The sequence below is a fragment of the Tympanuchus pallidicinctus genome, unplaced genomic scaffold (genome assembly GCF_026119805.1).
Source record: "Tympanuchus pallidicinctus isolate F22 unplaced genomic scaffold, pur_lepc_1.0 scaffold17, whole genome shotgun sequence".
Classification (NCBI taxonomy): domain Eukaryota; kingdom Metazoa; phylum Chordata; class Aves; order Galliformes; family Phasianidae; genus Tympanuchus; species Tympanuchus pallidicinctus.
Window position 1 is genome coordinate 473,049 of NW_026294690.1, and position 13,108 is coordinate 486,156.

The following is a 13,108-nucleotide window of genomic DNA, read 5'->3' on the forward strand; positions in this document are numbered from 1 at the left end:
CCCGTTCTAGGGAATAAGATAAGATGTTTCAATCCTACTATGCAGCAGCTGATCTTATCAATCAAAACGTTTTCCTACACAATACACATACTCTGACTATCAGTGTATACTTAGCAAATCAGCATAAGTTGTACAACAACTTTAAATGAATGTAATTCAAAATGAAAATTCAGAAATCACAGAGCAAAGCATTTCTAAAATCAAAATCTGGGATACAGCATTTTCATGGGAAATCTAAAAAGTGAACTATTTAATTCTGGTTAAAGAAGGGGAAAATAAAGAACAAACAAGCTTTAACTGACAGAACTTCCCAGAAAGTGGAAGTTCTGAGTTAGGGCAATGTATATTAATTCTGAGAAGCCTGAGCAGAGCTTTTTTGTTAGGGACAAAGTCCGAGAGGATCAGGATGGAGGGAATTCCGCAAGAACCCACAGCAAGGATGCAGGAGGGTAGAGCCCAGCAGGATGCGAGCGCATCAGGGCTGAGCGCGGTTTTGGTGGAGGAGTAAGGCACTGCTGGGTCAGAAGAGCACAGAAAAGGGCCCTTCAGCCAGAACAGCAGCAGTCAGTTCTTGAGCGAAGTGCCGTGCTCCTGTGTAGGACCAGCACTGGGATGCTGGAGGTGCCCACACGAGCTTCTTCAGCACTGCGACACCTCCGAGCTCCTGAGCGGGCTCACCATCCGCAGCAGGATGGTGCCTCCCAGGCGCTCCTTGCTTTTCCACACTCTGCATGAGAAGAGGAGCTGCTAGCAGGCACCAGCTGTTGCAGACTGGGGCTGCAAGCAGTTACTGCTGCCAGCGGGGTACCAGCAACAGCCAGATGCCTTCATCTTTAAACTTCCGTGTCCATGACTCAGGCCCTTTCATGCTCATAACCTATCCTGGCATTCTCACCCTGGCCCTTCTTAGAAACAATGTTATTCAGTTGCTAAATTAAATAATATTTAACTAATATATTCATTCTGATTTTTAGAACTGACAAAGGCAACCTGTTCAAAGCAAACACTTCACTCACTATCTACTCCCTTCTTCTTTCTCACATAGGCAATGATGGATGGAAAAGCAAAAATAAATGAATAATTAACTGCCTTCACAATCTTGGCTTCAACACTGGTCAATAGAGCACGCAGCTGATCCTCCAAGTAAGACACATAATGTCTTTGCTGGGCTTATGGAACTTATCCATGGAGTTTACTGCACATTCAGGATCTGCATCACAAACGTGTGCGTCTGTGTGTCACTGAGGCGGAAAAGGTTATGATGCTGAACAAAGGGCTGCTGTCTGCTGACACAAATGAGACTCAAAACTCACTGACCTGGAAGCTGACGTACAAAAACTCCTTGCAGCCTGAGTGCCCCCTGTCCATACACATTAAATGAATAAGTCTTGTTTGAGTGCAGGATAGCCTTAATCTGCAAACAAAACACATTATAGCAGCATGACTTTTACCTCAGCAAAGTCTATCAGCCACAAAATCAGATGAAAGGCATTGCAGGAGTAAAGTGCATTTTAAAGTGGGATTTTTCTGTCACAAGCTCATTCCAAATTATCTAGCATAAGGAACTTCACCCATGGAAGCCAACAGTGTTGGCACAGGAGAGTTACACAAGACACTGGTGGGAGAAATGAGTACTGAAAGCTTAGAGAGAGATGGAACAACCTGTGAGAACAGCTTTTAGGCATTATGGCAATACAAACATGATGTGCTTGGCTTGCAAAGGGTCAGAGGAGGGCTTGAAAGAAGCAGCAAGCTCAAAGTCAAAAGGGATGGTCAGAAGGTCATCCTCAGTGAATGGCAGTGGAAAAGGAGAAAAGTCTTGCCAGCTTTACAACCTCAAGTCCCTGGAAAGTCTCAAATCAATGAGGGGATCCTTGTTTCATGGAACACAAACACTGCACAGCACCACGTGGGTCAACTTCAGCCCAGCTGGAGCATGCAGGGCAACTTCACTGAGGTCAGACTTCAGCTGCCTACTCTGGATTATCAAAGCCCAACACAAACCTATGTGTATTTCAGACCAACAGTGAGGATTTTGCCATCAGAAGGCACTGGGCAACGCTGCTTTTGTAGCAGCTCAGGCTACTAGGTTCAGGACTCCACTGCAGCAGGCTCTTGATAGCACACTGTGCCCCACAGAGCCCATGCTGTAGCACATATACAAACACAGGAGACAAGCTAACTGTCAGGAAGAAAGCTGCAGGTAGGCAGCTGAAACTACATCAGCAAGCACCAAGTGGAAATCCAAATCTTCCACTAAGAGTTGCTCAAGATAGCCCACTAAAAACCATTTGTCTCTCATACACTCACATTTAGCATTGCAACTGGTGTTTACAGAAACTCAGGCAAGCAGCATCTTTGTGCCACTGAGAGCAATGCTGTGCTTCTGATGGAATGAGGCTGCTCAGAGTGCCATGCTCAGTTCACTGCTGCACCATTGCTCACTGTGGGCCACCACAAACCATCCAAATTGCAGAAGGGTTTCCATTCACCCTCTGACATGCACACATTAAGCAGAGATACTCAGTTTGCCTCCTGTACAAAGCCAGTACCTTATGGACATTCAGCTCTGCACCTGTGCACTCCATTTCAGACTAGCAAAACAGGAATTGGCAGCACAGGCCATCCCTCCTGTAAGTCTCAGTTTTGTTTGACCACACTCTTTCTGAAGGATCTTGTCTTCTCTAGATGGACCACAAAGTGGTTTGGTCTCCACTCCCTCCTCCTCCTCCATCACGCCCAGCATTTTTGCATGCCCAAGTCCTGCTGTATTTAGCAATGACTCTGCAAGTGATGCAAACTGAAAATTGCCCTCATACTACATCTCAAGGTCGAGACTCCTCAAACCAAACCTTCTCAGGCCACATTCTCCCATCTTTTATTCAGGCAAAGAGAAAGGAATAGCAATAACTACTTCCAACTCTCAAGGCACTATCATCCTCCCAGCTGACAGCTGTAATGGTTATACTGTTTAAAAGAGGATAAGAAGCAGTGAAGTGAGAAACAAGTCCAGTGAGGTTGCCAGAAGTGTCATTAAGAACAGTTGAGCCCTCTCCCATGCCATTTGCATTGGTCCTGGATGTTTAGATGGTAGACTCTTCTTTTCCATACTGCAAATTCTTCACCACCCTGCAGTTCTAGCCTGGGGGATAAGAATCCATTTCCTGATGCTCCACACCATGGGCAGGATGATCTCAGAACACTGCAGCTGTCACAGAAGAAAGAATAAAGGCTGAGACTACTTAAACAAGCTGAAACCAGATCAGGTACCTAATGGCGGTGAGGTACTTTCCTCCCGAGGCATGAGATTGTTTGCATGCTTGTTCTAAGGCTTTATATCCTGTGGTAACTTTGCTCATGTAGCCACGTTTATGGTTGCAATACTGCAACTGAAACTAGTTTCTTGTTGGTCCCTATTCTCAACAAAACTGTAGGAGCATGCAAGACAAAGAAAAGTGACTTTTCAGGTTTGCTGAAAAAGGAAAAAATGTGAAAGGAAGAGCTGAAGATAAAGATCCGTAGAGCTATGAAGCTGCTATTTAAAATTGCAGTTCTGATGTGAACCATGTACAGTAGACAAACCATGGAGGCTACATGTGGCAGCACTGCAGCAACAATGTATTTAATCCTCCTGCACTGCAAAAGCACCCCTCGCTGTTGTGAACAGGATGCAGACCTAACTTCCTCAGCACTCTGCAGCAGGCTGGTTTGCCTGGGTCGTGCTCTCAGCATGCTCAGAGATGCACTTGTGGAAAATCTAGCAATGGTAACTTTGACTTACTCCCACATCCTTTGGTTTTGCACGAGCATCACCGAAATCACTGATTGATCATGCTGTAGCACAGTGCTGTTAGCTCATTCTCTGGGTATGATTGAGGTGAATACCACAGAACACTTGCAGAGCTTTCTACAGTAACCGACTGCCTCGCTTCCATGATGTGAAGATTCTTAAAATATTCTGAGAGAGTAAAGTGATATTTATCCCAAGTACTGCAGCAGGAGGCAGAGTAAGCAATAATGTGCCAAAGGTCACACAGCAGGGATCCCAATCCAGGTCTGGCAAATCCCAACACAGGCCCAAACCAGTTGCAAGTTTCTGTGGTGTTACACTTCACAATGGGAGCAGAGCAGAACAGCTGGTTTGACTCTGACCAGGAAACAGACACAACAGAACACAAGCAACACCTGTTTTTGGGCAGAGCTGGGATTACTGGAGCCATGCTCACGGGCAGGAAGAGATGCCACCAGGTTCCTCTGCATTTGTCCTTCCAACTCGTCTATATCCCACACTGAAATCTTCCAGCACATGGATTTCTCCTTCTTCAGGTGTTAGAGAAAGCAATTTAAAGCAATTTAAAGCAAAGAAACAATCCCTTAAATACAGCTGATTTTGCAAGTGTTCCAGTACATTTGCACACAGCATTTTACCCAAAGGTCTGAGCGCAGGTCCAGCCCTGGAGCTGTGTGCACAGAGCACACAGGTCAGTGTGATCTCACCACTCGCTACCAACATGCTCCTCATCCTGTTACATTCTTCTCCATTCTTTCTACCTTGAGCCTGTCATGATCCATGCACACTGTCTCCAGAAGGGATCAAAAACCCAAACTGAAGTGAACAAGCAATCTTGCAAACTGTTTACACATTTATTCTGCCTTCAGAAGGTTGGTCTACCAGACTCACCATGGGTGAGACCAGACTGACAAGGGGCAAACACCACACAGATCAGCATCCTGCAAGGCACCACCTCCTTCTCACAGACACAAAGACTGGAGAAGCACTCCAGTCTTTGGTGCAAATGCTGGGAACAGTTAGGTGCAGGCTCTGAACCCTGGGCTTGTCATCCTAAGCCCAACTGACAAAAAGAAGCAACTGCAAGGCAAGAGAGAGCTGGTTACAGGCCTGATTCTGCAACTACTGCATGCTGTTAGAACATCCTTGATGTTACAGTAGCTTATGCAACCTGTCCCAAATCTCAGCAACTGAATGACAAGTATGATTTGGCTATGAACCCAGTGCAAAGGGATAGTACTATGTAAATAACCTGCTGTACTCACCAGGCACTGTACAAATCATGCTGAGCCTTGTGAGCAGCTGCCAGGCAAAAGCAGCAGAGAAAGGCTGTGAGATGACCCTCCACAGGGAAGGTGAACATCTGAAAGCCCACATGCTTAACTAAAAGCACATTAAAACATCTGTGGAAGAGACAATCGGCTGAAGAAACTTGATAAAGTCTGTCTTGGTATTTCATAATCATCTTAATTGTGAGAGAGAAGACTTCTCCCGCTGGGCGTTTGTCCCTCTGGATGCAACCCTCAGCAGAAGAAAACAAGTTTCTAAACAAAAACTTTAAATACAGCTTTTGAAAACTTGCCCAGACAAACAAAACATTAATGCAAGTTTTGGCCTCGTCTCCATGCCTGGGAAATAACTTCTCCCCACAATAACAGAGGCTGTAGCAGCTCTATTATTTCAATCACCACAAGCACAAGCATCTCCTTTCAGCATGTTCTATCTCCCTTTCCGGCAGGGAAGGAAGGGCATGCAAGAGATCCACAAAAACACCATGTTGGTGTTTCCTCAGAAATAAGGACTGTAAGGGAACAGGCTAATACAGGGAAGCTGCTCTGAGGAAAGAGCAAAGCCTCAGGACAAGAATAGTATCCAGCTTCAATGAAAGCAAGGACAAGTAGGTACTAAGGTACTTTCCTGCTGTAAAAACAATGAAGCTTCAAAACAGACCATGTTCAAAAATCTCAATCATCACTGAAGCCTTTTAGGTCAGATTAGGCAAACATGAATGATGTAAGCCAAGTTGGTCCTTACTTGGACAGAGAAATTATGCTAGATGACTGTTGAGCTCTCTTACAATCCATTGTACTCTATAGCCCTGCATCACAGAACTGGCTGCTGGCAGTACCCCCACACATTCAGTCATCTGGCTCCCCAGAGGCTTCCTGTGCCACCTTGGCTGAGTCCCCTCTGCATTTGCCAGCTCTGCACCTGGAAAAGGGTCTCATCCCTACTGCACATGTCTTAGACCCTCTGAGGATCTTAGGAAGTCCCTTCCACCCCACACTCTGAGTAGAACAGGAAAACAGGGGTGGCACTTGCATTTCAGGATGTATACTTGTAAGTTACACCAGAGCAAAGACAGACTGCCGAAAGCCATGGATCAGTGCAGCCCTGCAGGGGGATTCAGGCCTCCCATTACCAGCGCAGCTACAATTCCAGGGCCCCCCCAGCCTCCCTACATTAGGCCTGTACTGCAGCACAGGAATGGAGTTAAAGCCCCACTTTGCAACCATATCCACAGAGTCCTCCGTGGAGCGGGGGGCTGCACCCTGCCACACTGCCAGCACGCAGATAGCCTGCTCACCACAGGCACAACAGGCTGGGAATACAGCACCATCTGCAGGGCTCTGCCACGCACCAAGCTTTGCCTATCCCCAACTCGGAAGGCCAGCAAGGTCCTGGTAGGCACTTTGTACCAGGTCACTTTCCAGAAATACACACCTGAACCACACTCATCAAGGTCCTGCAGGAAAACAAGGCCTCTCTGAAAGCATCACTTCAGAAACAAATTGCTGTTTCAATACAGTTCCGAAGACCCACTGAGATGCCAGAAAATTAAATGCATTTTGACAGTGATTATGTAAAGCATCAGCCCTTCTGTGGCTCAAGGGAGCAGCTGCACGGCTGCAGAGAGCTGACGTGCACAGGAGATTGCTGGCATCAGCACAGCCTCGTGCTTACAGGCACAGGCAGCAGACACAGTCAGTGCTTTAGTGAGGGCTCTGGGAGTATCTGAGGTTCTTGCAGCTTCCACATCCAAAGAGCTTCGCAGTGCTTCTGTACCAAAAGGAGCCTGGGCCAATGTGTGCAAAGCAGTGAAGAACACATTGTACTACAGCAGCACATTCCCTCAGATGCGGGTCTGACAAATCCCGCCTCTTGGGAGGAAGGATAATTTTTCTTCATTCTTGTCTATATGAGAAGGTCAGCAGCATCATGTGATTTTCCAGAGACATGTAACCACTATGCAGTGCAAGCCTTGAGAAATGCAAGCATTTTTGTTATTGCTTTTGCTATAAATATAAGAATTTAACACTTATCCTACTGGATTAGACTAAGAGTCCATCTCTCAGAGGAAGCCTACTACTGAGAGCTCCAACAAGTGCTTGCTCTGCAAAAGGCGGCTGCATCCTGCAGCTCAGCCAGCAGTGCTCTCAGAGGGGCAGCTGCCTCCACTACCTACTAGTTTGGCAGCTACCTACTGCTGGAACCAGCCTTCCCCTACAAAAAAGCAACATGATGCTCTTTAACTCCCTCATATCATAGAATCATAGAATGGCCTGGGTTGAAAAGGATCACAATGCTTATCCCGTTCCAACCCCTGCTACGTGCAGGGTGGCCAACCACCAGACCAGGCTGCCCAGGGCCACATCCAGCCTGGCCATGAATACCTCCAGGAACGAGGTAGCTGTCACCCAGCTTCTAAAGCAACCTGCAGATGTACACTGTGCTTGTTAGCTCTGTTTCATAAATACTGTCAACACTCATACAAAACATTTCAGAAATCAAATTTAAAGACCTAAGCCAGACAAACTTAGCTAAACACGCTAACATTGTTATTATTTACTAAAAACAAACAAACCACCACAGTATCTCTCTGACCGCAATCTGCTCTCACCACTGCCAGAATCAGCTGGGTTGATACTTGATTTCCAAACCTAGGATTAAGTACATTCTAACTGAACCTTTTTTGTCCCTTTCCACCCATTTCCTCTGCTGTGATAAACCACAGCAGGTAGCACAGTCCAATGAGGGCTCATAATTTCATGTACAAAGTTTATAGGATGGGAAAACTCCTGAGGCAAGCAGAGTGGTGGGATGGGATGAAAGGCCGGTGTATGAGCAGAACTGAAAGAACAAAGAGGGTGAGGAAGGGATTGAAGTGCAGTGAGCTGGGCACTGGTGAATCCTAAGTTCAGATACCTGCAAAAAAACAGGGCCAAAGCTTAAATATTAAGAAGTGAATGAGTGCAGCACAGGCAGGGGGAAAAGGACTAAATATATTAGCTCTCTGAAGCTGCTTTGGCCCTCCAAACAAATGCCCAACTTGCTGATGCAGAACCTGTCGTTTCTGACAACGCAGTTTAAGTTCAGCATGGACAGACTGCCTGCCTGCACACTCACAGCACAGGTCACTGCCTTCTTCTTTCTCCCTTCCATGCTCACCTCCCGTGGCCCAGCAAATGTTTTCATTTGGAGTGATCCAGATCCTTTGGTGTCCTCCTCTCTTCCCTTCACTGGCTAGCTACGGTCAAGAAGAGAACCTCAGAAACTGCAGTGAGCAGCAGCAGCTTGGATTTAATCCTACTGGTACATATGTCATGTTCTTGACCGTCAATTTCAGGACTTTTCTCAGTGTTGTTTCATACAACTCTAAGTCACCCTCCCCAACAAAGAAATGGACTTCAGCTGTTCCTGCAGGTGCCAAGAGACTGGGTCTTTCTTCAAACTTAGCCTGCTGTCAAATTTTGTATAACTATTCTTTTTCCCTCACCTTTTTGACTTCTCCATCTCAGAAATACTGGAGCAGTCATTCTGGCCTTCTTTGTAAAGTCTCACATTTCAAAGCCTTACCTGGAAGTTAAGCATTAGTATTACTATCAGAAACAATTTAAGGATCCCAGATATTTATTCAGATCTGCTAGCATGTTTGAAAACTCAATTGCAAAGCATTTCTTACAAGACTCAATTTAACCTACAGGCAACACTACCTTTATTACTATGGTTTTACTGTTTCTGGCAGCATCCACAAAGTGTCAGGTGCTGTAGATTCAGATAATTTTAACCAACACCAAGAACTCCTTCCTCTTGAGTGACCCTTTACAGCCTCAAATATGGAGTGAAAGCATGTCAGGGAGAGGTGCTTTTCCAGTTGTGGTCCTTAACTGTCTATATAAAAGGCTCTCCCTTCTAGTCCAAATGAGTATATTCCAAAGGAAAGGGCTACCTTATCCACAGATTGTTGTCTATTCTCTTCACAAATCCATCTCAACCCACGTATGACCAAAATCACTTTATCTGAGCTTCAGAACTCTGTCTGTCCTAAGCAACGTGGTGTAACGTGCAGCGATGACATTCAGCAGGACTAGGAAACAAAGGCTGCTTTGCTTTTGGTGAGCTACAGCAAAGCATCAGGGTCCTAAAAAGAAACCTGAATTTGAAGTGTGCAAGTTAGTCATGTCCCATTATAACTGCACACTCGTGAGCTACTATAAGCTGGAGTTGAGACCATTGTCATCCAGCTTGGTCATGTTCTAAAATTTATCTCAAGGTTGAAAAAAAAAAAAAGAAAAAAAAAAAAAAGGTGATGTTCTTCCTAGGCAAAATGAGTGATACGACATGTTGGCAAGCTGTATTTTTAACATATTTCTTTGAAATTTGCTATCACAGCAAGGAAATATCTGGAGCTGCAAACTCTTCTATATTTGGTCCTGAGATTAACGAGTCACTTGAGCGGAGTGAACTAGAGTTTCATGAGGTTCCCTGAGGAAGGTCAAACACTTCCAAACACTCCTGCGATCCTCTGCAACTCTAGATGAAGTCTGTGTTGGGAAATGAGGGGTCTGTCACTGCATGGAAAAGTCATACACTGGAAAATGGAGATTTCTTTTGTCACGCAGCTTTCATGAAGCCATTCAAGAAGGGCTCATCAGCGAAAAAGCTTACTGCAAGAAAGGATGTTGTTCCTGGTACAGTTGTCATCTGCTTTGCTTTTGGATGTGCAGAAACCTGGGTCTGTGGGAGAAAAATGAGCAGAGCTTTAAGTCTTGCTGGGGTGAACATGGTTCTACCTCCATCATATAAAGGTAGCAACTTTCCAATGGCAGTAATCTCAAAGAGCTAGTCACCCCATCAGAAATGCTTACTGTGACAGAAACTCTGATTCAGAAATGCTTGCCAGATTATCTCATGATATAAGAAAGTTCAAACAGTTGAAAAGAGTCCCTGATTTTTTAAAGGTTGGCTTCAGCTGCTGACTTTCTCTTGCTGAGTTTCATTCAGTATATCAGGATGCAGGGATCTAATCTCTGCGAGACACAGTCATATACTTGAAGCAAAAATCTGAACGTAAAATAGACTTACTTGCCACAGAAATCCTTGTGAACAGCACGAAGTTCGAGGAGCAAGTCGGGATGTGCACATAGCCAATCCTCCACCAAATCAGGGTGCCTGGGATCAACTTCCAGAAACACACTCCTGAAAAGATGTGGGGAGATACACATAATGATGTGGGGAGATGCATATAACTAGATTGCTAGGCTGAGAAAAACTAAAATCTTTTTTTACGGAACACTGCAAACCAATGATCTTAAAACAGACTGCAGCTATCTGTTTAAGACACAGATGCCAACTGCTTCCTTCAGAGGGAGAAAGTGTTGATCTAAAGGGGAGCTTTCATGGTACTCCTATTTGAGAGCAATTATATCCTGGTACTGAGATGTGAGGACCTGTTCTGAACCCCGTGTAGGAATATCACCAGCTTTGTCTTTCTGATGCCCAAAATGGAGCAGGCTGTTCTATGATGCAAATGCACGAACACTGAATGCTGGACTGGCATCGTGGAGTTCCTTTGTATAAGCACAGTGACATTAAGTCCCAGTAGTGAGAGTCAAAGTACAAGTCAGTACACACATTTTACAGCGATAATCATCTCCACAGATGAGTTATGAAACCACCACCAGGTTTCAGGTCGTACAGTCTTACACATGACTATACAAAGGAGAGTGCAACAGGGAAAAGGGACCTAGTCAGACAGCTTCAGACAAAGCACCAGGACACAGCTTGTTGCAAAGGACCTTTTCCATTTTGGCTGCAGTCAGGCTTTGTGACATGGGCCCATTTCTGAAACTCTCCTCCCATAATGAGGTGGAACCACCCTAGCTTACAGGCATGTGGAAATGGATTGCAGCCTTTGACAGTTTATCAAGATACAAGTTAAACAGGCAAAGCACAGAGGCCAAGCCCCAACTCTACACTCTCTTGAGAATTCCTGGGCAGTCCCACACTGAACACTCCCACCAAACTAATTACAAGCTGGGTGTGGTTCTCGTTATTGACCTTAAAAGACTCCCACCCCGCAATGGGGGCTCCACCTTATAAAACAAACACGAAAGGGACTAGGAAAAATGTCTTAACAGCCATCCCCATGGGCTGATGTCTCCTGCTGGGAAGCCCCGGGGAACAACTTCTGCTCTTGTGGCCGAGCAAAAAATAAGGAGCTTATTCTTTCCATTGTGCTTCTCAGTACTCCTATTCCTCTTCCTAAAACAACAGATTTTCAACGATCTCTCTAATGCTATTAAGGCGAGGAATTTTCAACAGGATATGAGAATGCCAGGGCACAAAAGACATTTGGGTATCAGCACGTTGATTTTCAAGCATGAAATGGATCCCCCATGACAGCAAATAGAAACCAATCAGTCTCAAGCATCCCTCATGCAGAAATCTAACGTTTAAGAAATGAACCCTGGCTGATTACCATTATTCTCCCAGGATATCCAGCCCTGACTCCTGGCACAACACACAAGCTTCCTGTGATTAAAGAATGAAACAGACCTACATCCATTCTCACAGAGCAGTGCGTTGTTTTTCCCTCAACGGCTTTTCTGCTTGGAAAGCTTTTTTTCGCGCTTCCTCTCCCTCCATTTTCTCTCTCACCTTCCTTCTGTTGCTGCTTTGAGCTTTAAAGACCCTCATTTTGTTAATGACTATGAAACACCAGCACTGGTCAAAGAAGGTCTATACCCCCATATGAACAAATTTCAGACTGATTTTGCTAATACATGTGTTGTTTTTTTTTTTGTTTTTTTTTTTTTAGTAAACAAACAAAAATACACTACTATTACTAGATGGGCGTTTTTGCAGTTATTTTCCTTTTACATCCTGCATAAAACAACAACAGTAGTTACAGATATGGAGAGAAGATGTGAAATTCAAAAGGAGGACCATGCTCACCCAGAATCCTTCAGAAGAGAAGGAGCCAGAGTCAGAATTATTTTAATGACTCTCATCCCGTCATCTCCCCCATCCAGTGCATCAAGGTCCTCATAGCTAGAGGTTGGAAATAAGGCATTAATGGCAATTCATACGGCATGAGCCATGCCCTTGAGCATGCACTGCCCTGCTCCACAGGCAAAGGTGCAACTAATAAACTCCAGCCCAGTTACAGCAGGTGAGAGCACTCATTGCTTTTATGAGAAATACAGGGAGTAAGAAGGCTGAGAAACCCCAAACTGAGCACAAGCAGAAAACATTCCTTGGGCTCCATCAAAAGAGGGGCGGCCAGCAGGGACAGGGAGGCTATTGCTCCCCTCTGCTCTGCTCTTGTGGGGCCCCATCTGGAATACTGCGTCCAAGTGTGGAGCCCCCAGTACAAAAAAGACAGGGAGCTGTTGGAGAGGGTCCAGAGGAGAGCCACAAAGATGATCAGGGGACTGGAGCACCTCCCATATGAGGACAGGCTGAGGGAGCGGGGTTTGTTCAGCCTGGAGAAGAGAAGGCTGTGGGGCGACTTCATTGCAGCCTTTCAGCATCTAAAGGGAGCCTACAGACAGGAGGGGAATCAACTCTTGGAAAGGGTAGATAACTACAGGACAAGGGAAAATGGTTTGAAGTTGAGGGAGGGAAGATTTGGGTTGGATGTCAGGGGGAAGTTCTTTACAGAGAGAGTGGTGAGGTGCTGGAACAGCTGCCAGAGAGGCTGTGGATGCCCCGTCCATCCCTGGAGGTGTTCAAGGCCAGGCTGGATGGGGCCCTGGGCAGCCTGGGCTGCTATGAAATGGGGAGGTTGGTGGCCCTGCATCTGGCAGGGTGTTGGAGATTCGTGATTCTTGAGGTCCCTTCCAACCCAAGACATTCTGTGATTCTGTGACTTTGTCTTAAGACTTTGAGTCACTTGCATCCAGGATGTGCTAGCTAGACAGGGAAAGAGTGGGTTGTACAGCAAAAGAGCATTTGTATTATTTCAACTATGCCAATAACCACAATCTAGCAGAGCAAATTCAGATGCAGAAAATTCAGCCACTTTCAAGGACA

At 45.5% G+C, this 13,108-nt stretch overlaps 1 protein-coding gene across 5 annotated transcripts in view; it reads right to left on the minus strand.

Annotated features, from left to right (window-relative positions):
* The window catches only part of HEMK1 (HemK methyltransferase family member 1), a 70,820-nt gene that overhangs the window by 29,419 nt on the left and 28,293 nt on the right, over positions 1–13,108 (minus strand). For 3 of the 5 annotated variants that reach the window (XR_008205625.1, XR_008205627.1, XR_008205626.1), the window contains exons 8-11: positions 12,029–12,124; positions 10,157–10,270; positions 9,740–9,808; positions 8,568–8,647 (exon numbers count right to left, since the gene is read on the minus strand). Coding sequence is in view for 2 of the 5 variants with exons in the window: in XM_052678543.1 (XP_052534503.1) it covers positions 9,772–9,808; positions 10,157–10,270; positions 12,029–12,124 (247 nt within the window). In the remaining 3 variants the exon portion in view is untranslated. Of the gene's footprint in view, positions 1–8,351; positions 8,648–8,683; positions 9,809–10,156; positions 10,271–12,028; positions 12,125–13,108 lie in introns of those variants that run through there. The other 2 variants (XM_052678543.1, XM_052678541.1) reach the window with 2 other exon arrangements.